We start from the raw sequence: 25,138 nt of genomic DNA, 5'->3' as shown, positions 1-25,138 counted from the left end.
ACAGATTTCTGCCCCTCAGCCCTTTGCCTTCCATCCTGTCCATTGCAGCAGTGGTCCAAAATTCTCTTCCTGCCATGGCCACTCCAAACACTATCTCAGTCCCCTTGATTTTATCCTTTGCACTCCTCTTCCTTCTGCTACCACTGCCCACCTCTCTTGAAGTCCCCATATCCTTTCATCTGGAATGCCTTTACCCTTCTCTTGCATCCCACAGTCCTGTCCCTTCAATGCCTCCAGCCCAGTCCATTGGGATCCACTAATTCCCCACTGTTCCCTGTCTTTGGGACCCCCCTCCTCAACCCTATCCTCTCTGAGGTGCTTTTCCTATATCCATCCCCACCTTTGGTCCCTTCATGAAGATTCATCCCTGAGAACTTGGAGGAATGAGGCTGAGAGGAGCAGAAGAGAGATTCTCTTTCAGACTAGAGGAAAGCCATTGGCCTGGTGGGACCGAGGGGACAGGACCTGGAGGCAACTCAATTTGAGCTAGCTGTGCAAGCTCCAATTCTTTATTGAGAGCATCAGACTCCAATTCCAAAGCAGATACTTTTCAATTAGGGTGAGAAGTGTGAAACGTACACAGCATGTAAGTGATACTTTTCCCTTAACATTTGGCACATCTAACTGTTTGAATCTGCATAATCTTCCCTAACTGCAGTTACTGCAAAGGCATTTTTAGTGCACCTAAGTATTGGAATTTGCATATTCCTCCCAGTTCCCTCCTGCTTTGTGCACAGCCCCACAGAAACTCTATCAGAAGGCTCAAGGACAAATTCCGTTGAGCTTCTTCACACACAGCGCTGAGGCTTACTGTGCTTCAATACTCAGACCTCACATCCAAGGCTTGATTGTACAAGCTTCTAGGGGCTTGTGCCTCCCATTTCCCAGCCAGTTCCCAACACGAGGGCAGTTATGCCCCACCTGGAACTCCAGTGAGGTCCACTCCAGCTCACCCCTTTGCTCTCCCTCCATAGGCACTCCTGGATGATACTGAGGAAAAGTCTGACTTGAATCTGAGCAGTGAGGTGGACTTGGAGGGCATCCAGTTGGGAGAACTGGAGGGCATTTTGGTCCTCCCATATCTTGCTGGGACTTGGAGGTATCCCAGTGTCCAATGATGTCTCTCTACAGGTGAATATGCTCAAACTCAGGGCAGTGGACAGTGCCAAGGCAGGTAGCATGAGTTCTTCTGGCCCCAGACCCTCGCTTCCGATGGCCGCAACACTCCATAGCATTCCAGTGTGCTCCAGTACACCCCAGTACATGGCACTGTGACTCCAGAGAACTCCTCTGCAGCCCAGTGCTTTCCCAGGGAGGAGCCATTCCCCAGGGCCCCCTCCACATTCCCATCCATCCCAGTACAACCCAGCACAGCCGAGGATACCCCAGTAGACAACCACACACCAGGTGGGCCTCTTTCCAGGACTCTCACTGCTCTGTCTGCACCCCTATCCAAGCTTATCTACCCCAGAGGCAACTTCCCCAGGGACTCCATTGCTTCCCCCATTCTCCCAGTACATGCCAGTGCAGCCAGACTTGTCCCTAACCTCCCTTTCTCCCCAGCTGCCTGTGCTTGATGATCTGGTAGAGCTGCTAGAGGCTGCCAAAGCCATTAAAGCTGCTCTGTCTAGGTGAGCAGCACCAGTTCATCTCTAGCCCCACAAAGGATCCTGGGCCCTGGGGATCCCTGAGCCCTCTGGGCTGGGCAGACCTTGGGTATGGGAGAGGGAAAGAGAGGGCACTGTCCCTGATCTCTATCCCAGCATGCACAGGACAGAGCTGGCCCTGTGCCTTTACATGAGCTCAGTGGGGCTCTACAGACCCAGAGGGTCACTGTGTGGGCCATCAAGGGGCTCTGGTGCCACACAGACCCCCACAGTCACAGTGAGGACTGGGCAGGGCTCTGGGAGATTTAAGAGGGCCCCAGGGCTCTGGTGACATCTGGATCTCAGGAGAGCCAAAGCCTCTCCTGGGTATACTGAGGGCTCCAATTGCCTTCTCCTTCCCCTGGGCTCTGCAAAGAGACACAGTGGGGACAAGGCTCCTCTCATGCCCCAGCTGACACTGAGGGTCTCTCTCTTTCAGGACTGGAACTGCTGGTGACATCCTTGTCCTGTGCCTCTCCAGCAGCATGAGGATCATCCCTGGATGACCGCACCTGATCCCCTGGGAGCCCTGGCCCATGTCTCTGCCATGATAATAAACTCCCTCAGCAAAGCTCTGAGTGTCCCTGTCCATGTGCCCCCTCCTCTGCCATGGCCCCAACACCTGCATTCTCTGCAGCACCACAGTGAGGAGCAGACTGGCTGAGGGAAGGGATGGGAGCCCAGATGCCTGGGGGCCTCTGTCCAAAGGAGGTTCCCCTGGAGCATGCTCCCATGAGGCTGGGAGATGCAGGCAGCAGCAGTGCCAGGCCATGGGCATGAGGTGTTTGGGAGGGGTGAAACACTCTGGTGTTTTGGGGTGAGGGCAGGTGAGCATGAAAAGGCAGCTGGGACCCCTGGGTCCTCTGCCCCACTTTGGGAGGAGTGGCAGTTCCCTGTCCCATGGGCTCATCATTCTGGGTTCATGGATCTCAGAGCTCCATGCTGAGCCCAGAGGCCTTCCTGTCCCTCAGCCCACAGCCTTCTCTGGCTCAGCCCCATCACAGAGCAGGAGGGCAGGTTGTGGGCACCAGACACTGGTTGGATGTTCCCCTGTCCCCTACCAGGTGTGGCCCAGCTTTGGGAACTTTGTGTTCATCCTCTGGGCTGTGCTTCAGCCTCTCCAGGCACGACTGAATTGCCAGCAACTGTCACCGTGGGGATGCTACCCTCAGGCCATGGCATGTGATGGTCTCAAGACTCTTTTCCAACTTAAATGATTCCTTTGCTTCCTGCCTTCAGTGGCGTCGACTTCAGGGGAATATTTCCCTGGGTGCAGAGGGAGACCTGAGTGTCCTCAGGGCAGCCAAATGCAAGAGGAATGAAGGGCAGCACCTTCCTGTGCCTTGTCCCTGGGCTGTAGGGTTCAGACCAGAGCTATCAAGTGGGGAACCAATAGGAAAAGGGGAAACCAGAAGTGGGGCCTGGCAGTGCTTAAAGGGGCCAAGGAGAGAGCTGGGGACAGACTTTTGAGCAGGGCCTGTTGTGACAGAGCAAGGGCTGATGGTTTGAACTGAAAGAGGGAGATTCAGACTGGAGAGAGAGAAGAAATGTTTGGCACTGAGGGCGGTGAGAGCCTGGCCCAGGTTGCCCAGGAAGGGGGCAGATGCTCCATCCTGGAACCATGCCAGGTGAGACTGGAAGGGACTTTGAGCAACCTGCTCTGGTTGTAGATGTCCCTGATCATTGCAAGCAGGTTTGTCTCCATGAGCTTTAAAGGTCTCTTCCAAGCGAAATCATTGTATGATTATGTGACCCTTTGAGATTCTTCAGGACAAACAAGGAGGGGAATCCTGGTTTGAGCTGGAGCAGGACCAGCTCTGTTCAGGGATCTGACTTCTCAGCTCAGGCTGTGCTCTGTGCTGGTGCTTCCTGAAGCTCAGGACAGGTTTACACAGACAGAGGCTGCTCCTGGCAGTGAGAATGCTGATATGCAGAGTTCCTGCCAAGGCTTGGTGTGCAGGCCAAGGCCTCTGCTCAATGCTGTGTCCCACTTTGGGGAGCTGCACTTGCAGGGAGGAGCAGACAGGGCAGGTGACCCTAAAGTGACCAATAAGGGATTCCACTCCATCTTCATCATGCTCGGTGTAAAGCTGAGCCATCACTAGGGTGACTTTGCTGCCCACTTATGAATTGATGGCAGCATTATGCTATTGAATAACAAAATTACAATATCTGGGGTCCACTTCCTGGACCTCTCTGGTCCTCCTGGAGAACTCTGTGGCTTTCTTAAGGGCACCTGGTGTTGTGTGGCACTTCAAGTCCCTTCTTCACTGTCCCACTTCATCTCCAGAGGTTTGAATGGGGGAAGAAGGCCCAAAAAACTGCTTTCCTGCCCCTGGGCTTGAAGGGGGAATAGCGAAAGGCACCTTTGGCAGACGTGTACTGACTCATGTGGAAGCCTGCGCTGGAATTGGCTGGTGGTTGGCTGGTGTCGCGGAGGGATATTCTGCCGCCTACACCAATTCTGGCAGAGGGGAGAAATTACTTGGTGAGAGATAATATTCTATAAAATATATATTTATTAAAGTCAATATTCTGAATTCTTGCCACCCCCAACCACTGTATATTAATTTTAAAAAGATTCTACACTGTCATGGCAACATTCTAGGATTAATATCTACAGTGACTTATTAATAACCAGCAAACATTCAAACTATAAACAGAGAGAGGAGTTTTCCCTGGGGCTTAATGCCGCTTGGGGTCTATATGCTATTTGCCCAGCAGAGTGGACTGAAAACTCTTTCTGCTCTATGGCAGAGGCAATAGATTATTACAGAGGCATTAAAACATTTACTTACAACTCTTATTAGTTATCAATCACCCTCCAGGGCTACATCACAGCCTATTACTAGTGTTCAAACTTCAGGGGAGCTTTGCCCATGGGCTGGAATCCTCCTGGCTTGAGGGGAAAGGAGATTCTTCCCGGCTTCAGGGGAAATGATGGTCTCTGACTTTGTCCTGCTGGCTTCTTGTGGATGCTCTGTCCAGAGACTGTTGGCAGACAGGACCTCAGGTGCAGGAGCAGGATGTTGTGCTGTCTCAGCACGATGTAACACTGGCTAGCAGGCTGATCACATGCAGACAATTGGAGTCTGCTCCTGGTTAATCAGTGGCAGTGGCGCTTACCAGGCATGCAAGTGTGCACAGCTGCTTGGGAGACTATGGGCAGGCTTAAGTGAGCTCTGCAAGTGAGTGTGCAAGCAGGCAAGCAATGTACGGGGTCCAAGACATCAGGAGAGCCTGAGCTATGCAGGGGAGTCCAAGCACATTGTTTATCTGTGTACCCCTATTTATTGAATATGGGCCGACATTAATGGCCCCTTGGCCACTAGAATGACCAATCAGGTTGGCAGTCAGCCAAACCTTACCATAATAGGCAAAAGCCACAGGCCTGCATTCTCCCAAATATGGGAATCACATGGGCCTAGCACTAGGCAGGCACGAGCTGAGCATGTGGGGGCTTACACAACATGTTTACAAACACCTTATACTATAGGGGGTCCTGGCAGGCCAGACTTCTCCCACTCCCCCTTCCTGTCCTATAAAAGCAGGGAGACTTCCTGTTTCTTTCTCTCTGCATCTCTCTGCATCTCTCTGCATCACTCTGCATCACTGCACTCCCTTTATAACATCTGTTTCCTGGGTTCTCTTTGTTCTACCATGTGGCCATCACCCACGAGGGGGACAAAGCCATCACCATCACAACCAGGTTGTATTTATACATTTTGTATTTGCTACTTTTCCTTCCCTGACCTTTTATAACCTCCCTACCTCAGATACCTCTTTTAAGTTATTGTTAAACTTTTATTTTTAACCTCCAAATCGAGTGAGATTCATTTATTTGGGTGTGCTTCCTTCTCTCTCTCTCTCTCCATCTAATCCCTTTCTTTTGGGAAAGAAGGGGAAGAGGGAAGGGCACTTTAAAAAAATGTTATTGGTTCTATCAAATTTATCTGAGTCTCTGGAAATGTAAATTAGAACCAAGACAATTAATTTGGCGCCCAACGTGGGGCTCAATAGAACAGCATTATTTTAGACAAGATTTGGAAGTAAAAAAAAAGGATGTTCTAATAGTTTTAATAATCCAGGCATTTGGATGGCTGTTTTGGTCATGGATCTTGAAGTTCCTAAGTTACCATGAGTTCTGGATAGTGATTGATAGGGGCTGGGAATATTCTCAGAATTTGCCTATGCGGGTCTGTGATGGTTTGGGTGTTCCCCGCCCCCCCCCTCCCCCCCCCCAATTTAGAAATCACCCAGACTAGACTCAGCCAGCTCTGGAAATATGAATGAAGCTTATATTTACAGCTGGCCCAAGATACAAGCAGATATTTACAGTATAATCAGCTATAGATGGAAATATACAAGGTAAAAGCTAATCCAGAAACACAACTCCCCTCCCAGAAACCTGAGTCCCCAGAAGGGGCTCTCAACCACCCCTGCACCTTCCCCCTACCCCTCTCAACCTTACCCCAGTCCCAAGGAAGAATAGAGGTTCAGCCAAGAGGTTAGGAAGCAAAGTGGGTGTCCTGGAGTCCTGTATACCCCTAAATTCCTCTTCCTCTGTGGTTTGAATGGGAGAGGGAAAGGCGCAAAAAGACTTGTTTCCTTCCATCCCCTGCCCTGCAGGCATGAAGGGGGTAGAGCAAGGGGCCCTTCCGGCACGAGGGGTGCCCGTGCAGTGCCTGCCTGAGAGTCGGGCTGGGATTGGCTGTGGTCTTCGCGCCTAGGAAGTGGTAACTCTGCTCTTTGTCTAGGGAGGGTAGAACTATTGGGGGACTTCCGGCCTTGGGGTTCCCACCTAAGAGTTCACCCCTGCCTGGAAGTTCGTGCCCGCCTGAGAGTTCTCCCCCCTGCCTGGATAGATTCTACAGAAGAAGCCCCTGGCGCTCTGCTCCGAAGGATGGCTTCACCCATTAGCACCTTTTAAGCAGATTCAGTAGGTCCAAACGACTCTCCTATGGCTTCTGAAAGAGAACCCGAGAGGACAAGCAGCTGGACCACGCTTTTCAGCCAGCCCAGCTGTGAGTTATTGTGGCTCAGCTTTATTATTAAGAAAAAGAAATGCTATAAAATAATAGCTAAAGCCTTTTCCAACTTCTGATGTCCAAAATAGTCAAATTATCTATGGCAGCCATGTAGCTCTTCTCAAACAAGCTGGGATAAGAAGTTGTCTCCCACACACTCTAGAAACCTTCTAGACTGCCTCTTCTCTGCAGTGTTTAAGCCCCAGCAGTCCTGGCTCACTGGAGAGGTCCTCAAGGACTGGAAGCTGGGCCAGAAGGAGGAACCAGAAAACTACAGAGCTGTGAGCCTGACCTCAGTGCCAGGCAAGGGCATGGAAGAGGTCATCTTGAGTGCCATCACAAAGCACCTCCAGTATGGCCAAGGGATCAGGCCCAGCCAGCATGGGTTTAGGAAGGGCAGGTCCTCTCTCACCAACCTGATCTCCTTTTATGATCAGGTTCCTGCCTGATGAATGTGGGGCAGGCTGTGGATGTAGTCTACCTGGACTTCAGCAAAGCCTTTGGCACTATCTGCCACAACAGGCTCCTGGCCAAGCTGGCAGCTCCTGGCTTGGACAGATTCACCCTGTGCTGGGTCAAGAACTGTCTGGAAGGCAGAGCCCAGAGAGTGGTGGTGAATGGTGCCACATGCAGTTGGCAGCTGTCTCTAGTGGTGTGCCCCAAGGATTGATGCTGGGCCCAGTCCTGTTCAACATCTTTACTGGCGATCTGGAGCAGGGGATTGAGTCCAGCATCAGTACGTTTGCAGATGTCACCAAGCTAGGAGCAGGTGTGGAGCTGTTAGAAGGTAGGAGAGCCCTGCAGAGGGATGTAGACAGGCTGGATGGGTGGACAGAGGCCAATGGGATGAGATTTAAGAAGGCCAAGTGCAGGGTTCTGCAATTTGGCCACAACAACCCCAGGTAGCACTACAGGGTGGGGACAGAGTGGCTGAGAGCAGCCAGGCAGAGAGGGACCTGGGGGTGCTGGTAGATAGTAGCTGAAGATGAGCCAGCAGTGTGCCCAGGTGGCCAAGAGAGCCAATGGCATCCTGGGCTGGCTCAGGAGCAGTGTGGCCAGCAGGACGAGGGAGGTTCTTCTGCCCCTGTGCTCAGCACTGCTCAGGCCAAACCTTGAGTATTGTGTCCAGTTCTGGGCCACTCAATTCAAGAGAGATGTTGGGATACTGGAAAGTGGCCAGAGCATGGCAGCAAGGCTGGGGAGGGTCCGGAAGCAAAGCCCTGTGAGGAGAGGCTGAGGGAGCTGGGGGTGTGCAGCCTGCAGCAGAGGAGGCTCAGGACAGACCTCATTGCTGTCTACAACTACCTGAAGGGAGACTGTAGCCAGGTGGGGTTGGGCTCTTCTCCTAGGCAGGCAGCAACAGAACAAGGGGACACAGTTTTGAGTTGTGCTGGGGAGGTCCAGGCTGGATGTTAAGAGGAAGTTGCTGGCAGAGAGTGATTGGCATTGGAATGGGCTGCCCAGGGAGGTGGTGGAGTTGCCATCCCTGGACGTGTTCAAGCAAAGCCTGGATGAGGCACTTAGAGCCATGGTCTGGTTGACTGGATAGGGCTGGGTGCTAGGTTGGATTGGATGATCTTGGAGGTCTCCTCCAACCTGGTTGATTCTATGGAGATGTTCAGACAGAGTCTTTCCCCATCATTCACACATGCCCTGCCCTGCAGCAGTCAGAGCCTCCCTGGGCTTCTGCTGCCTCTGACAGAGGCTGGGAGGCTCCTCAAACCTCCAATGCCCTGGCACCCCCAGGAACAGCTGATGGTGTTTGTGCTCACTCAGGTTCACCTCACCTCATCTGCTTGCATCTCATCTGCACAGTGCAAACAGGCACTGCTGACCTGCTGCCTTTTGCCCCCATGGAGGGACAAAGAACCTCTCCATGCCATGGGGAGTCGGTGCTGGAAGTGGTGGTTGTGAGGAGCTCGTCCAGAATGATTGCCCTGGGACAGCTTCCCCAGAGTGTGCAGTGAACACAGGCACAAACCAGAGCCTTCTCTGCTGGCTCTTCAGGTCTCCTGCAGGAGGCCTGGCTGTGTGAGGACACTGCCGTGCACACTCACACACTGTAGCTGTTCTCTGCTCTTTTCACCTGTGGCACAATTTATTTGGCATGCTCTTGAGAGAAACTTTGGAAGAAGGCCTAAGCCTTCAGGCACTGCCCCAGGCAGATCACCTGCCCTTGTGGAACTGCTCTTGTGCAGGCCAGGTCCACGGGAACATGACCTGCCCCTGCCTGTGATCACAGACTGCCACACTGCAAAACTGTGACCAAGCCTCCGAGTCTTAGACCCAGACAAGGGATCAGGAGAGTGTGGAGGTGGAAAGAAAAGAGTCTATGAAGACCAACAGGTGGTTCTCTCTGGCAGCACTGGTGCTGCTCTGCACCACTTTCTCCTCCTGGACCTCTAGACAGCAGAAGTGTCCCTGAACCTCCACAGAGCCCTGCAGGAAGGTCTCAGGGAAAACTGTTACTGAAAGTCCTTTTATTTTATTTAACCAGAAGCAGAGCACAGAAACTCTTACACAAACTCTTGGCCAGAAAACAAAGCAAAGAGTGGATTGGGAAGGGCATTACAGTATTGTAAAGTGGAAATCCACCACCACCACCAAAAGAATGTAGAAGGCAGAGTGCACTGAGAGACATCAGAGCTGCTCTGCAGAAGAGAACAAACAGTTTATTGCTTCTGAAAGCATCCAGTGAGCAGCTTGCTCAGGGCAGCCTTCAGCTCCTGGTTCCTCAGGCTGTAGATGAGAGGGTTCACTGCTGGAGGCACCACTGAGTACAGAACTGCAAGCACCAGATCCAGCAACTTGGAGGAGATGGAAGGGGGCTTCAGGTAGGCAAAGATGACAGTGCTGATAAACAAGGAGACCACAGCCAGCTCCACACTCTTTAAAGCACCCTAGCAGAAAGAAGCCTTCAAGTCTTACGGCCCCGATGCTGCAGATGGGAAGCTCTGATGTGGAGCATCTCCTCCTCCTCTGTAGCAGAGAGATCCCAGAGGCTGTGGGATGTGGCAGCTTTACAAGCTCCATGAACTGCAAATGCTTTCTCCTGCAGCAGAGACTCACCACAGCCACGCCTGTGAAGGTTTCTCTTCTTTCAGCTCTCAGTCATCCTCCCAGTCCTGGAGAACTCTCTGCTTTCCTCATCTCCCATGACACCCCCTGGCAGTGCCCTCAGCCTTGCTGTGCTGTGCAGAGGAGCTGCTCTTGGGCAGAGCTGGCTCTCTGCAGTACTGCCTGCTTGCCAGCAGCTCCCTCCAGCTCAGGAGCTTGCCCCAGCTCAGCAGCAGAGGACCAGCCCAAGGCATCATAAGGATCCCTCTGGAGGCTTTGGTGCCAGGTAAACCTCAGAGACTAAGTCAAAGAAATGTCTCCAGAATTCAAAGTCAGAGTCAAACTCTAAAGTTTCTTGGAGTGTTAATGGGTCCCACGGAGGGACACTGGAAAGGTGTCCCCAGTGCCTGCTTAGAGCAGAAGGAGACAGTGGATGCAAGGGAAGCATCCCTGGAGGCACGGAAGCACCTGCAGGGGCTGGGCAGAGCAGAGAGCTGGAGGCAGTGCTGACAGGTCAGGACAGCAGCTAAAGGTGGCTCTGATGCTGAGCAAACCTGGAGGGGTTTCGTGAATGCAAAGGGCCAAGCCCTGACCCCCAGCCCCTGGCAAAGGAGATCCTGTCCCTCACCTGTGCCTCTGGCCTCTGCTAGAGGCAGTGAGGAGTGAGGGTGAGCAGTGAGCAGGGCAGGACATTCTGTGACACTTTGTGGCCTCCCCAAGAGGAGGGAGCAAGGAGGAAAGCAACTGCAGAGCCTCAGCAGAAGCTTCTGCTGGCAGCATCTCTGCGTCAGACACAGCTTGTGCTGAGCAGATGCTGCAGAGTCTGTTCCTTGGCAGCAGCCTGGGGCAGGCTCTGCTGTGCTTTGCTTGCCCAGAGACAACTCCTGCTGGAGAGTAACGAAATGTTCCCTTGCAAAGCATTTTGAGCAGATGCTTCTCAGAACAAAACCCTCTCCAAGTAGCTGCAGAGCTCTTGGCAAGCACCAGAGGCTAAGTTGTGGCTCAGCAGTGTTTCAATGAGCCCCAGGGAGTGTTTGGGGCTCCTCAGGTGCTGCCAGGAGCCTGAACAAGCCTCTCCAGAAGTGCAAATCAGAAGCAAACCCCAAAGTGCCTTGAAGCATTGATTGGCCCCACTGAGGGTCGTTACTGACAAAGCCTCCCAGGCACTCCTTAGAGCAGCTCATTGAGGCCATGAGTGCAGGAGACAAAGGCAGAGTGCAGGGCAGAAACCCTTGGGCTTGGTTTATGGAGCAGAAAGGCCAAGCCCTGACCACAGCCCTTGGAACAGCAGAGCCTGAAAGCCTCCAAGAAAAGTTTCTTCTCCCAGGCCTTGGTGGCAGAGGCAACTGCCAGAGCCAAGGGGAGAGATCCCTTGGTGCTGTTTGGCTTTCAGCCTGGCCAGAGCCCTTGGCCATGCCTGCTGCAGCCTGTGCTACACTGTCCCATGCCTGCAGCTATTTCCCTTCAGGCTCTTGACTCCCATCTTGCTTCTCCAGCCAGCTCTCACCCTGACATTCCCACACCTTCACTGAGGTGTCTCTGCTCTCAGAGGCCATTCCTTGACACCTCTGGGTGACCTCATCCCTATCAGGTCTGCCCTCTGAGTGACATTGCTTTGTCCTCATCTCCAGATTGAATCTTCCAAGCTGCACTTTGTTGAGATTTTAGTCTCTTGCCACTACTCAGAAGAGCTTCATCACCTCTGACCCCACGCTTCAGCCATGTGCACATGACTGTTGCAGTGCCCTGAGCCTCCACTCCCCAGGCTGAAGCAGCTCAGGTCTCTCAGCCTCTCCACAGAGGTGACAACCCCATCCTGGCAGATCTCTGCAGCTTCTCCAGTTCCTTCCCACCCCACTCCAGACTGGAGAACCCCACAGCCAGACACCTAGAATCCAGATGTGGACACAGCAGTGTTGAGTCCAGGGGAGGACAATCCCCATGCCTGGGTGGCCACACTCCTGCCACAGCCCATGAGCACTGAGTTTGTGCTGGGAGGTGGCCCAGTCTGTGCTGAGATGGCATCAGATTGTCCAGTTTACACGTAGAGGGATGCAGCAGGTACTGGGAGGGGATCAGGGAATCCACTTTGTACTGGAAAAGGACCCATCCCATGGGATAGAGCAAGAGTGTTGGGAACTGGCTGACAGAGGGGACAGGAGTCCCTAGAAGCTTGTACAGTCAAGCCTTTGACGCGAGGTCTGAGTGTACTGAAACGCAGTTAAGCCGCAGCAGTGCATGTGAAGAAGCTCAAAGGAGTTTGTCCTTGAGCCTTCTGGTAAACAGCTTCTGAGGGACTGTGTCCAGAGGAGGAGGGAAATTAGCTCCAGCAGAAACACCAAGCAGGAGGAGCACGCAAATTCCAATCCTTAGATGTGCCAATCGCTAATTAACAGCACTGCAGTGCATGCTGGGTTCGCACTAACCCAAAGCTGATGCTCTGAAACTTGAAGCCTGATGCTCTCGGTGCCTTGGATTGCCAAGCAAGCTAACTCACCTGGAGTCGTCGCTGACTTTCCCGCCCCCGCGCAAGATGATCCAGTTTGTGCTGGAACGAGGCTGTTTCTGCTCTGGTAGAGGATCAGAGGAGAGGGTTTACTTTGTGCTGGGACAAAGCTCAGTCTTTACTGGGAGGGATCAAAGAGATTCAGTTTGCACAGAGAGGAGAGTCCAGAGTGAACTGGGATGGTGTTGGAGAAATTCTTGCTAGCAGAGGACACAAAATGATAAACATGAGCAACCCGTGCTGGGAGTGTCCTTGAATCCATCTTGGGAGTTAGATACCAGGCACAGGGTAGCACCCCCCACATGCAGCTGCAGGGGGTGGAGTGGCAGCTGTAGGTGGACAGAGTTTAGCCAGTCCCAGAGGCTGACCCTCAGATTGTTATGGTATACTGACCTATCCATGCCTTACAAGTAACCCTGTACCCTCTGTATGTAACCAATCTTGGTGGAGCAGCCTCTTGCTAGAACGCATATAAGTCTCTGCATCACGGAAATAAAGTGGATTATGATCACCTAACCATATTGGTGACCAAAGAGTCATTGTACCCAGGTGCTCCACCGGTTAACGCCAATAGGATGGCATCAGGGTGTCCTGTGTGCACTGTGATGGGGCCTAGGCTCTGCTGCAGGGGTTCTCAAACTTTTTAAACAGGGGCCCAGTTTGCTGTCCCTCAGACACTGCTGGGGGCCATGTTGGGTGTAGTTACATTAAATGTAGTGGTTCTATAGAAATGTTGGAATGGTGCAGCTATTGGAAATGGAAATGCTGGAACATAAGCCATGGACAGGTGAGAGTGCAGGAGCTCAGTAAGTGCTGAGTTCAGACAAAGTGGAGGGTTGGAATGACCTTAGAGAATGGTGTCACAAATATAATCAAAGGTAAGGCTGGAGCCTGTGTTTTGCCTGTCCCTGCTAACTCAGACTGCTTACACAGGGTAGGTGTTGCTGAGAACATGATGAATGTCTGTGCTAATTAGTGTGTAATTTCTAGCACGAGTACATGTAACCAATTGCAGGTTGATACAATGTGCAGCCTGTGGATGAAAGGTATAAAAACATGTTTGGAATGCAATAAATGGATCGGCTTGGCTTGGCTTGGCTTGTACCAGGCCTTCTCCCCATCTCTTCTTCTGATGCCCATGGCATTGAAGCCCGTGGCAGGGCATGCCATGTCTTCTTGTCACCTGGAGAGAGAAAGGGATATAAGAGAAGAGGAGGAACGGCAGCAGGTCCCTCTCTGGCAAGGCAGGAGAGGCAGGCAAGTCCCTTCCCAATGTCCCCACCCTTCCCAGCTGCACACACAACAGGTATGAGGCCCCTGTGCCAGGGCCAGAGGGATGAGGCTGTGGATGAGCACTCAGGCACGCAGCTCCCCAGCATCTGCAGCCAGTGCCACCACTTAGCACTGGTGTGAGCAGGAGGAAAAGAAAGGTGGCAGTGGGAAGAGATTTCCATCTCAGGGGAACTGAGGGCCTGATTTGCAGGTCAGATCCATCCCACAGGGAGGTCTGCTGCTTGCTTAGGGCATGGCTTGGGGGCATTTGTAAGAGACTTCCCAGTCTGGTGCAGCCATCAGGCAGTTGCCCACTGCTGGTCACACAGACTGGGAGTGCTGGGGCAGTGGAGAGGAGTACAGAAACAACTGACAAAGACTTCAGGGCTTTGGGGAGATCAGCTGAGGGCCAGGAGCACAGGAGGTGTTCTCAGCCCCTCCAGTGACAGGAAGGGATCCTGAAGGAAGGGAAAGAATCCATGTGAGGAATGCATGGCTTAGAGGTTGGTGCCACCAACAGAACTTTGGGGGTTTGACCACAGGAAGGTGTTCTCAGCACCAGGTCTAGTGGTGACAGATGGAGCTCATCTGTCCCACGAGGGGAGAAGGATCCTTGCAGATGAGTTGGCTGGGCTCACTGACAAGGCTTTAAGCTAGTCTGGGTGGGGGATGGGGACACAGATGGCTGTGGTGGAGAGTCCTAAAGGGCACAAAATGGACTTGAGCATATCCAGACATTTTTACCTGCCTGTCTGCATGGAGCCAGAGGTGGGAAAACAGGACAAAAGAAACCCAGGCAACCCAGTTTGGTTTAATCTGGTCACCTGAGAGGGGTCTCATAAGGCCCACACCCCTGTTGTGTGCAAGGTGTATGTGCCCTCCATTTTTGGAAGACAACAGCTTGTGGGTTCTTTGAGTTTTGGGTCTATTTGGGTGATTGCCAGAGGTGATTGGGTGATTGTGTGGCCAATGAGACCATTAGCCTTGGCCATTATCCTATAAATGGGGGTGAACAGGTTGCAGTGGAGGGCTTGTAGGCCCAAAAGCAGGCTTATTTATGCCTGCTCTGCCTGGACATGTCTCTCTGCCTGCACCAGGGGTAAACGAGCACAAAGGGGCACAACAGACCAGGGCCATGAAGTCAGTTGCCCAGGACACCTGATTGTGTAAGTCCCCACACGCCCAGCTCGTGTCTGCCTGGTGCTGGGCCCACGTGATTCCCATATTTGGAGCCCAGGCCTGTGGGTTTTGCCCAGTATGGTAAGGTTTGGCTGACTGCCAACCTGATTGGTCATTTGAGTGGCCAATGAGGCCATTGACTCTTGGCCCATGTTTAATAAATAGGGGTGCACAGGCTCAGTGCAGCCTGCCCCACATTACTTGCAGCTCCACCACATTGCTTGCCTGCCTGCCTGCATACTTCCTTGCAGCTTTATGCCTGCCTTTAGTCAGCATTAGACCCGTGCTCAGACTGCACGGAGCCCTGCCTCTGCACCTGGAGATGCTGCCTGCGTGCCCCTGGAGAGAGCAGCCAGCAGCAGCCAGGCGCATAAGGCCAGAGGCTGCCATTTTCCTGAAACCAGAGGATTCCAGCCTCAGTCCACAGGCAGAGACCCTGAAGAATTGGACACTTGCAATAGGCTGTGCCGTAGCCCCAGAGGGTGATTTCTGATTAATCTGAATTGTGAGTCAATACTTGAAATGCCTCTGTGATTTCTATTACCTCTGCCATAGAGCAGAAAGCAGATTATAGTATGAGACCCCAGGCAGCATTAAGCCGCGGGGAAAACTGTCTCTGTATATAGTTTGAAATGTTTGCTGGTTATTAATAAGTCATAACATATATATATATATTCCATAATGTCTTCATAATCGTGTGAGAATCCTTTTAATATTAAAGTCCAGTGCTTGGGGGTGGTGAGAGTTGAAATATTGGAAGAAAATAAATATATATATTAATTAATGTTAATTCATTTCTCCCCTCTGCCACAACAGGCGTAGGGGCAATAACCCATCCGCGACACAGGTGGTCAGTAAGGGGCTTGCCTGCTCGCCCGTTCCTCGCTCACCTGCCGCTTGCCCGCCTGCCACCTCAGCTGCCTCAGCCGCTTCAGCCAGCAGCCGATTCCACTTTGCAGCCCACCTAGAATTCGCCACAGGACTTCTGTTGAATATTTTCCTGTGTATCTTTTGGGCCACAGACATTATTTATGAGGACCTGTGAGCATTCTGAATTCTTTATTCAAGTTGCTAAAGGAATTTGGTTAACCTCACAAGTGGTGAATGAAGCTGCCAGACTCTATCAAAGACATTTCTAAACCTTTCAAAATTCCATTGCATAGAGACATTCTGTAAAACAGTTCTACTAACAGCACCCAAGAACTTGTGTGGAGAGTTGGAAATAAGTTTGGGGGAATTATTTTGTGTATATTAATAAATTATTTAATAACTTTTGTATCGGCCTCATTGCATTTCACCACAAACTCAGATTTCAACTACCCCTTTGTAACAATGGCCTTGCCACTGAGAACCCTGGGTGTGGTAGCCCAACACTTGAGCAGTGCATTGGCATCTCAGACAACCTCCCTGCAAGGTTGAAAACTGCACTCAGCTCCATCCCTGAACTGTGTACACACCAATGCATGCAGCATGGGTAAGGACCAGGAGGAGCTGGAGGCCACTGCAATACAGGAAAGCTCTGATGTAGCAGCCATCATGGGAACCTGGTGGGATGACTCCCACAGCTGGAGTGCTACAGTCGATGGGTACCAACTTTTCAGAAGCAATAGGCAAGGAAGCAGAGAAGGTGGAGTGGTGGTGGAAGCAGAGGGAGTGCAGTGGCGGTGGAAGCGGAGGGGGTGTGAGTGACACAGGAAACTATAGGAATTAAGGAAGGTGGTGACAGGGTTGAGTCCTTGTGGGCAGGAATCAGGAGGAAGGGCAGGCAGAGTGATGTGGTGGTGGGAATCTGTTCTAGGCCCCCCAGGCAGGGTGCAGAGGTTGATGACACTTTTATAAGCAGCTGAGAGGTCTCACGGTGGCTGCCTCTTGCTCTCATGGAGACTTCAACTGCCCTGGTGTCTGCTGGAAATACAACAGTGCAGGGAGAGAACAGTCCCAGAGGATCCTGGAGTGTGTGGAGAAGAACTTCCTGACACAACTGCTGAGGGAGCCAAGCAGGGCAGGGACCCTCCTGGACCTGCTTCTTGTGAACAGGGATGTGGGTGCTTTTGTGGGACCTGTTGCTTTGCAATCAATATGTAAGCGACTTCAGCACAGCAGGTAAAACACCGGTCAGCCCAAGGATGCTGTGTCCTCTTCGTGCTTTCTGTGAAAAAAACCAAGGTTAGCCTGAGGATGCTGTGTCCTTGTCGTGCAGCTGTGCAAAGTAAAACAAAGTAGTAAATCAGTCATGGACATACCTTAGAACAAAGGACTTGGACATCTGAAGATGTAGAGTCTGATATATGAGAACATATACTGCTCATTAAAATACCTTTTATATCTACTAATGATTATGCTTTAAACCACAAAAATGTGTAGCATGGACCAATGAGAAATCAACATGTAATCCTGTAACAGTATAAAAAGCCTTCTGATTTGTGTATTAAACGGCTTACATTTACACTTCCTATTGGAGTCCGTAAGTCCATTTTCCTCAACTTCAGCAGCAGTATGCAACAGCGACACAGGGAAGAACTTGGAGATGTAATGGTTGGAGAGAGTCTGGGGCTCAGTGATCCTGAGATGGTTGAGTTCTCTTTCCTTGGGGAAACAAGGAGAGGTGAAGCTGCCATCTTGGGCTTCCAGAGGGCAAACTTCAGCCTGTTCAGGAGAGTGATGGACAAAGTCCCTTGGGAGGCCACCCTGAAGGCTAGAGGAGTCCAGGGAGGCTGCACTGGACACTCACAGAGGGAAGTCTGAGAGGCTCAGGAGCAGCTGTAAAAAAAGTGTCTATGAATTCATCTCCAACCAAAGCAGGACTTGGGAAGTCTCCATCCTGCATTGGGTGCAGAGGGCAGCAGTGACTGAGGAGGAGGAGGAGGCTGAGCTGCTCAGTGCCTACTGTGCCTCAGCCTTTAGCTCTGGGTCCAGCAGCTCCCTGGACACCAGCCCCAGGAACCAGGAGTCAGGGAGGGGAATCAGAGCGAGGTCACCACAATGAGGCAGTGGTCAGGGATCTGCTAAGCCACTTAGACCCACACAAGTCCCTGGGGCCTGATGGGCTGCAGCCAAGGGTGCTGCAGGAGCTGGCAGCTGTGCTGGCCAAGCTGCTCTCCCTCATTCACCTGCAGTCCTGGCTCGTGGGGAGGCGCCAATGGACTGGAGGGTAGCAAATGTGAGACTGCCTGGAGGAAAGGAGGAAACTGTGAGCCTATGAGTGTGCCCTGGGTGCCAGGGAAGCCATGGAGCAGGGCACCTCAAGCACCATTACACACCACAGAGGGAACAACCAGGGGAGCAGGCCCAGGCAGCAGGGGTTTGTGGAGGGCAGGTCCTGCCTGACCAACCTGGCCAAGCAGAAGATGACTGTGGGGTGAGGGAAAGACTGTGGGTATTGCCCACCCAGAGTGTGGAAAAGCCTTTGGCACTGCTCCCCACAGAGCTCTCGGGGCCAAACTGCTGCTGATGGCTTGGACAGGCACAGCTCTGCTGGGCAAAGCTCTGCTGAGCAAAAGGGCCCCAAGGGTGGTGGTCAGTGGAGCTAAATCCAGCTGCAGCCAGGCACAAGTGGTGTGTCCCAGGGTCAGCGTTGGGACCACTTCTGTTTGACATCTTTATTGATGCTCTGGGTGCAGACACAGAGTGTGCCAGTGTTATAAATTGAGAATGACTCAAAATCAAAGTGTCCAGATTACAAATTTATTCAATTAGGCAAGTAGAATATGAGCAAAGTTACAGCGCTGGACGACAGGGGAGTCACTGCTCCGCCAACTGCCGTGACAAGTCTCTTCATTAGCCTATATTTATACTGTGTTGTCTGCGTTGTTCCGCCCTGCAAATTACATAAATCCATCCTTTCTGCGCATGTTCCTTCTTTTGGGTTAGGGTCTTCCTTCCCTTCTGGTGGTCGTTGAGGATGAAGTAAGCAGTGCTCCTCAGGTGTCCTCTGGTTAACCCGTCTCCAAATATGGGTTTCCTTTGGCTGGTTAACATCCCGAATCCCATATGTGGCATGTTTTCTCAAAATTAAGGATGTACCTAAAGCTTAGTCCTTGAAATTTTTAGCAATTAGCTAGCTTATTCTTTGCACATTACCATATATAGCATGACCTCTGCAGTTAGGCATACTTCCTGATTTGCAACAGCTGTTTGCTGCTAGGCATATTTAATACTCTATTAAAATGTTTCTTGATTAAACAATTACAATTACCTATTACAATCCCCCCTTTTTATTTTTCTCATTTGTTTATTAAAGAAACCTATTTACATTCCTGCTTCTGATTCATTGTAAGACTCTTCTGATGTGGGTACAGTATTATAACCTGTGTCTCTGCTCAAAGCTAAGATAAACAGTTTAGCAGTATCAAAGTGATTTTTAACTAAGATTGTAATATATTTCAGGATACATGGCCCAAATACTAGTACCATAATAATTATAATAATTGGTCCTGCTAGTGTGGATAGGATGTTTGTGATCCATGGAGATGTGTTGAACCAATTTTCATGCCATGATTTTCCATCACCCCTTTCCTTTTTACGTTGCTCTAGTCGTTTCTGTCTACATAAGAACAACATTCCTCCTTTAAGGCTACACACAGGCCACCTTCTTTTAATAGTACCAAATCCAGCCCTCGTCGATTCTGCAATGCCACTTCGGATAGTGATTTTACTGAGGTAGCTAGCTTCTTTATGTCCTCTTCTAATCGGTTAAGATCCTCATCCACAGCCAATTGTAATGATTTTATTTCCTGACTTTTCACTATTGAAGCAATTCCAGTTCCTGCTCCCACTGTTGGGGCTATCCAGATGAATGAATAAACGCAGTAAATGATTAAACCTTTCTTAATTTTTGAGTTATTTTGCTTACCAGTCCTTAGGAAGTTCTGCCAGAACTTTCTTTTTATTCCAAATCTCCCCTTGGATCCTCCTCTGCCTCGCTCGTCGACTTGGTTGCGGCAAGCCACGAGGAGTTCCATCTTCTTGGCAGCAAGAGTCATCCACTCGGAGCACTTTACCCTTTTTATTCAGTCGTCTGAGGTATGCTGGCCAAGCCTTTGCTTTGACCATATACTCAGTACATCCAGCGGCTAGAGCTTCCGTTCGGCACTGGACCTGAACTAATTCAATCACAAATGGTATAGATTCTCGTGGGCTAAAACAATAAAAGTTTGGGTTTACTCCAAAGGTTTCGTAAACCCAATGCAGTGGGTCCCACAATGAAGTGGGATCTCTAGATTCTAGGTATTGCAGAGTTTGATATGTGATTTCTCTTTCTTCCTTATAACAAATGTCACATACTCCCCTAGGGGGAAATCCATCTCTACAATGAGCCCACCACTTTTCTCGACACTTTTTTGCATTTAAAACAAACAAATGGATAGCATATGCACCCTGGTTTTCCACAAAAGATCAATACATCTGTATTACATATAACTGTAGTGGGGTCCTTGGTGAATCTAACACATCTGTCATATAATGCCCAATCCCTTTCACTATTATCTTGGTTCATGAACACACACCGTATCCACACTTTACAATTTTCCACCAATAAAATACTAACAAAGAAAGTAAGACAGCTATTGAAAACGCTATTGTAATTTGTACTCCTAAAGGCAAACGAACGAAATGGGTCAAAAACGTATTCAAGAGGGTCTATAATCATATCTCTTCAAGATTATTCTGGTGTCTCCAGGAACACTGGTTATCTTCCACTGTGGTGGCACTGGTCCCTTAATTCGGCTGGCATGCGTCCATCCACGTTCAGCAGTTCAGACCGCTGTTTCTGTAGTGAGCAACACAAGATAAGGTCCTTCCCATTTAGGTTTCAAAGTTTCTTCTTTCCAGGTTTTAATCATCACCCATTCACCTGGTGTAATATTATGTATTTTCAAATTCAATGGTGGTCTCTGGACAATCAATCCCTTTTTCCACAACATTTCCCTATGTTCAGCCAATTTTGATATATATTCTTGTAATTCTTGATCCCTTATTAATACATTATCCTGAGGATTCTCAATCCTATAAGGCATCCCATATAACATTTCGAATGATGATACCCCCAGATCCGTCCTTGGTCTTGTTCTCAAAATCAACAATGCCGCTGGTAAACACTTTACCCATGATAACTTTGTTTCTACCATCAATTTAGTCAAAGTACTTTTAATTTCTGTATTCATTCTTTCTACCTTTCCCGAGCTTTGTGGATGCCAAGGAGTATGGTAGTCCCATTTAATCCCTAATACTTCGACCAATTCTCGAATTATTTTTGAAATAAAATGAGGTCCCCTATCTGAGTCAATAATTAGAGGTACCCCATATCTTGGTATGATGTTTTCAAGTAAAATTTTAATTACCTGATTTGCAGTAGCTCTAGCAGTTGGAAATGCTTCTACATAATTTGTCAAATGGTCCACTATTACCAATAAATATTTATATCTTCCAACTTTAGGTAATTCAGTAAAATCAGTTTGTATATTCGAGAAAGGTCGGTATGTAGGGGGTCTCCCACCAAGGGGCTTCTGTTGTTTACAGCTATGATTTTACTTTGAGACAGGTTTCACAGGAAAGTATCACACCTTTTGCCAAGTTGTGGACTCCTACACATATATATTGTTGCTCAAAATGGTCCACCAAAGCTTGGGCTCCCCAATGAGTCTTCTCATGTATTCTAGTAAATATATCTAAAGCTAGTCCCTTGGGTAAAACTTCCCACCCGTCTGGCAGTATAAATTTGCCGTCTCTTTCTACTACCCCCATTTGTTTTAATTTTTCCTTTTCATTTAGATCAAAACTCTTTCCATAGTTCTTATTTTGTACAGCCATTGTTAATATAACATGTATATTCCCGGCTGCTTCCTTTGCTTCTATATCAGCCATGTTATTTCCTCTAATCTGATAATTAGTTCCCCTTTGGTGACCTTTTATATGCACAATTGCTATTTTCTGTGGTCCTTTTAATGCTCCCAAAACTCTCTTAACTAATTCCTGATGAATCAATCCTTTTCCTTGTGAGTTTATAAAATCTCTTTCTTCCCAGATTTTTCCAAACGTGTGTACTACTCCAAAGGCATACTGAGAATCAGTATATATGGTTCCCTCTTTCCCTTTTAAGTGTTCTAAGGCTTTCCATAGGGCATATAGTTCACAGGCTTGTGCCGACCAACTAGCACTTAAGGGTCCCGATTCCTTAAGTTTGAATTCTCCTTTAAGCAACTGGACAATGGCATATCCTGATATTCTTTTCCCTTCTACAATCCGGGATGATCCATCCACAAAAAGAATTTCTCCCTTGTCCAGTTCTTCTTCTTCTAAGTCAGGTCTTATCCTAGTTTGTTGCTCAATAGTTTGTAAACAATCATGGACCAATGTTTCTTCTTTTCCTGGATACAAGAATTCGGCAGGGTTAACAGCAGCAGTTGATTTTAGATTTAACCTGGGGGATTCTATTAAGATTCCTTCATATTTCAGAAGCCTGCTATCTGTCAACCACTTTTCAGCTTTCTGTTGTAATACTCCCCTGATGTTATGGGGGGCATATAAAATGACTTCTCCCCCAAAGGTAATTTTGTTAGTCTCTTCAAGTAAAATAGCAGCAGCAACTATAATTTGTAAACAACTGGGCCAGCCCTGACTCACGGGGTCTAACACTTTTGAGAGGTATGCTACTGGTTTCTTTTGTCCAGCCCATTCCTGAGTCAATACCCCTAGAGCCGTTCCTTCACTTACATTCACAAACAGATGAAACGGCCGCTTTAAGTCTGGTAATTGTAAGACTGGAGCCTGACTCAATTCTATTTTTAACTGTCGTATCTTATCTTCCTCTTCTGTGTTCCAGCGAGGTAATTTATCCTTACTTAATTTTTCATACAAAAATTTAACTTTACCACTATAATTTTCTATCCACTGTCTGCAGTATCCTAATAATCCTAAGAGTTGTCGAATCTGCCTTTTAGTCTTTGGTATTGTAAGCTCGGAGATCCCTTTAACTCGCTCCGGGTCTAAAATCTTTTTTCCTTGAAATATGTAATGCCCTAAGTACTTTACTTTCTCTTCTACAAACTGCACCTTGTCCCTTGAGACCTTTAATCCCCTTTCTGCCAGAAAATTTAATCATGTGTCTGGAATTCCCACAGAAGTTCCTCTAACACTTGGCCGAATAGGTTTGGTGACTCTGTGAATCCCTGAGGCAGCACCGTCCATCTTAATTGTTGTTTTCTATTTGTTTCTGGGTCTTCCCATTCAAAGGCAAAGTAATCTCTACTTTCCTTAGAGATCGGACATGCCCAAAAGGTGTCTTTTAAATCAATTACACTATACCAGGAATTATCTGGCCCTAATTTACTCAAAAGTGTATATGGATTTGCTACCACAGGGAACCTAGTAATTGTCCTTTTATTAATTTCTCTTAAATCATGCACCAACCTATATTTCCCATTTGGTTTCTTTACTGGTAAAATGGGTGTATTAAAAGGAGACATGCAAGGTTCCAAAATTCCTTGTTTTAAAAGTTGGTCTACCTCTGGTTTTAATCCTTTCCTTCCTTCTAATGGGATGGGATATTGTTTGATTCTGACAGGTATTTGAGGGTTAGAAATTTGTATGTTCAGTGGAGGTATGTTCAGTCTACTTATGGTTTCTGGACCATACCATACTTCAGAATTTATTTGTTCTTCATCTTTAATTGTTAACGGATAATTTAATACCGTAACCTCCTGTTTCTCTACTTTGATTTCTAGTTTCAATTCTACAATCATGTCACGTCCCAGTAGATTATATTCTGCTTCAGGGACTAAAAGCAAATCTCTGAGCCCAAATTTATTTTCTGTTTCAAATATCACATTCTTGATTTTATTAACCCGAAAGGGTTCTCCTTTTGCTCCAATTACCCTTACGGTTTCATTAGAAATTTCACATCCCCGGGGGAGGGTTTGAATTGTTGATTTTTCAGCTCCAGTATCTACTAAGAATGTAAATTCTTGCTTTTGAGGACCTATTTTGATCTTTATCAAGGGCTCCCAATGACTCTGGTCCCCTAAAAGATAGAGCCCCTGACTCCCCTATTCTATTTTCTGTATCTCCTCATCTTTAATCCTTTCTCTGCAGTTTCTCTTAATATGCCCTTTCTTGTTACAGTAGTAACAAGTTACTGGTTCTCTTCACTTCCTCATCCGAATTTCTCATCCTGGCTCCTACCGTTTTTCGCTCATGGGTTTTATTGCCCCTATTTCCTTCTCTGACTGCAGCTGCCATCAACTTAACCCATCTTTTCTCACTTTCTTCTTCTCTCCTAACGTACACTTTCTGTGCTTCCCTCAAAAGTTCATCTAAACCTTTATCCTGCCAATCTTCTAACTTCTCAATTTTCTCCTAATATCCTCCCATGATTTAGCTATGAACTGAGTTTTCAGCAGGGCTTGTCCAATTGGATGATCAGGATCCACTCCTGAATACAACTGCAATGCTTTACTTAATCTTTCCAACCATTCGGTTGGACTTTCATCTTTCTTCTGTCTTTCATTGAATGCTTTATTAATATTTTGGCCCCGCGGCACAGCTCCCCTAATTCCCTGGATTATAATAGTTCTTAAATCTTGCATGTGGGTCCGATGTAATGGATCCTGGTTATTCCAATTCGGCCATTGTAGTGGCCACTTAGTGTCTGCTTGAGGTCCCTGGGCATGTTGGGCATCCCAGATCCTCATACCAGTTCTTCTGATCATGTCTTTTTCTTCTGTTGTAAATAACTGACTAATTATAGACTGCATCTCATCCCAAGTATAAAGATTAGGACCTAGGAATTGATCCAATCTCTCTGCTACTCCTAATGGGTCTTCAATTAGTTTACCCATTTCATTTATCTTAAAATCTCTCAGGTCTCCTGAATTCTGAGGTACAGAAATGTACCCTATTGTTGGTTGAGGTCCTCCCATAGGCATTTCCCTTAAAGGGTATTGCAAGGCATCTTTCTGGCTTCTAGTTCGTCGGCTGGGAGGAGTAGGAGTTTTAGTTAATTCAATTGTTGATGTGGGGCCAGAGCTTTTCTCTTTCTTTTCCTCCTTTTTATTGCCTGTTTCCTTTAAGGGGAATAATGAGGCAGTTGGTCCTGGTGTTTTTATCCAAACTCCTGCATACTGACTTTCTTCTGGATTAAAGGGTCGTTTATTATTGACCCAAATATTCAATTTTTGTCTGACCCAATCCTCTGAGGACTCAAAAGTTGGCCAGAACACATTCTTACTAATCTCTTTCCCCCCCATATCCTTGTACAATAAAATATCATTTGATGTTTAGTCTTACCCCTCGTCCCAGGGTAATTTTTCCAGTTATTTAACATTACCAATAAGGGGGTTCCCTTGGGTATAACGGGCAGCAAGCCCATGGGATCAGAGGACTTGCCCCCCTGTGATGGTTTGGGCTCTTACTCTCCCCCCACACTTTGTATTTGCCCCAGCTAACTCAGACGGACC

The 25,138-nt window shown here is 48.7% G+C and overlaps 1 protein-coding gene across 1 annotated transcript in view; it reads left to right on the top strand.

The window, feature by feature from the left end:
* Window positions 1–2,217, top strand: part of LOC135174179 (zinc finger and SCAN domain-containing protein 2-like) — a 42,211-nt gene extending 39,994 nt beyond the window's left edge. Inside the window, exon 5 of the mRNA XM_064141408.1 lies at window positions 2,086–2,217. Within this exon, the coding sequence (XP_063997478.1) occupies window positions 2,086–2,135 (50 nt within the window). The 3' untranslated portion in view covers window positions 2,136–2,217. The remainder of the gene's footprint in view (window positions 1–2,085) is intronic.
* Window positions 2,218–25,138: the final 22,921 nt, after the last annotated feature.

This window comes from Pogoniulus pusillus, unplaced genomic scaffold (genome assembly GCF_015220805.1).
Source record: "Pogoniulus pusillus isolate bPogPus1 unplaced genomic scaffold, bPogPus1.pri scaffold_50_arrow_ctg1, whole genome shotgun sequence".
In the NCBI taxonomy this organism is placed as follows: domain Eukaryota; kingdom Metazoa; phylum Chordata; class Aves; order Piciformes; family Lybiidae; genus Pogoniulus; species Pogoniulus pusillus.
This window is presented reverse-complemented; position numbering and strand designations above follow the sequence as displayed.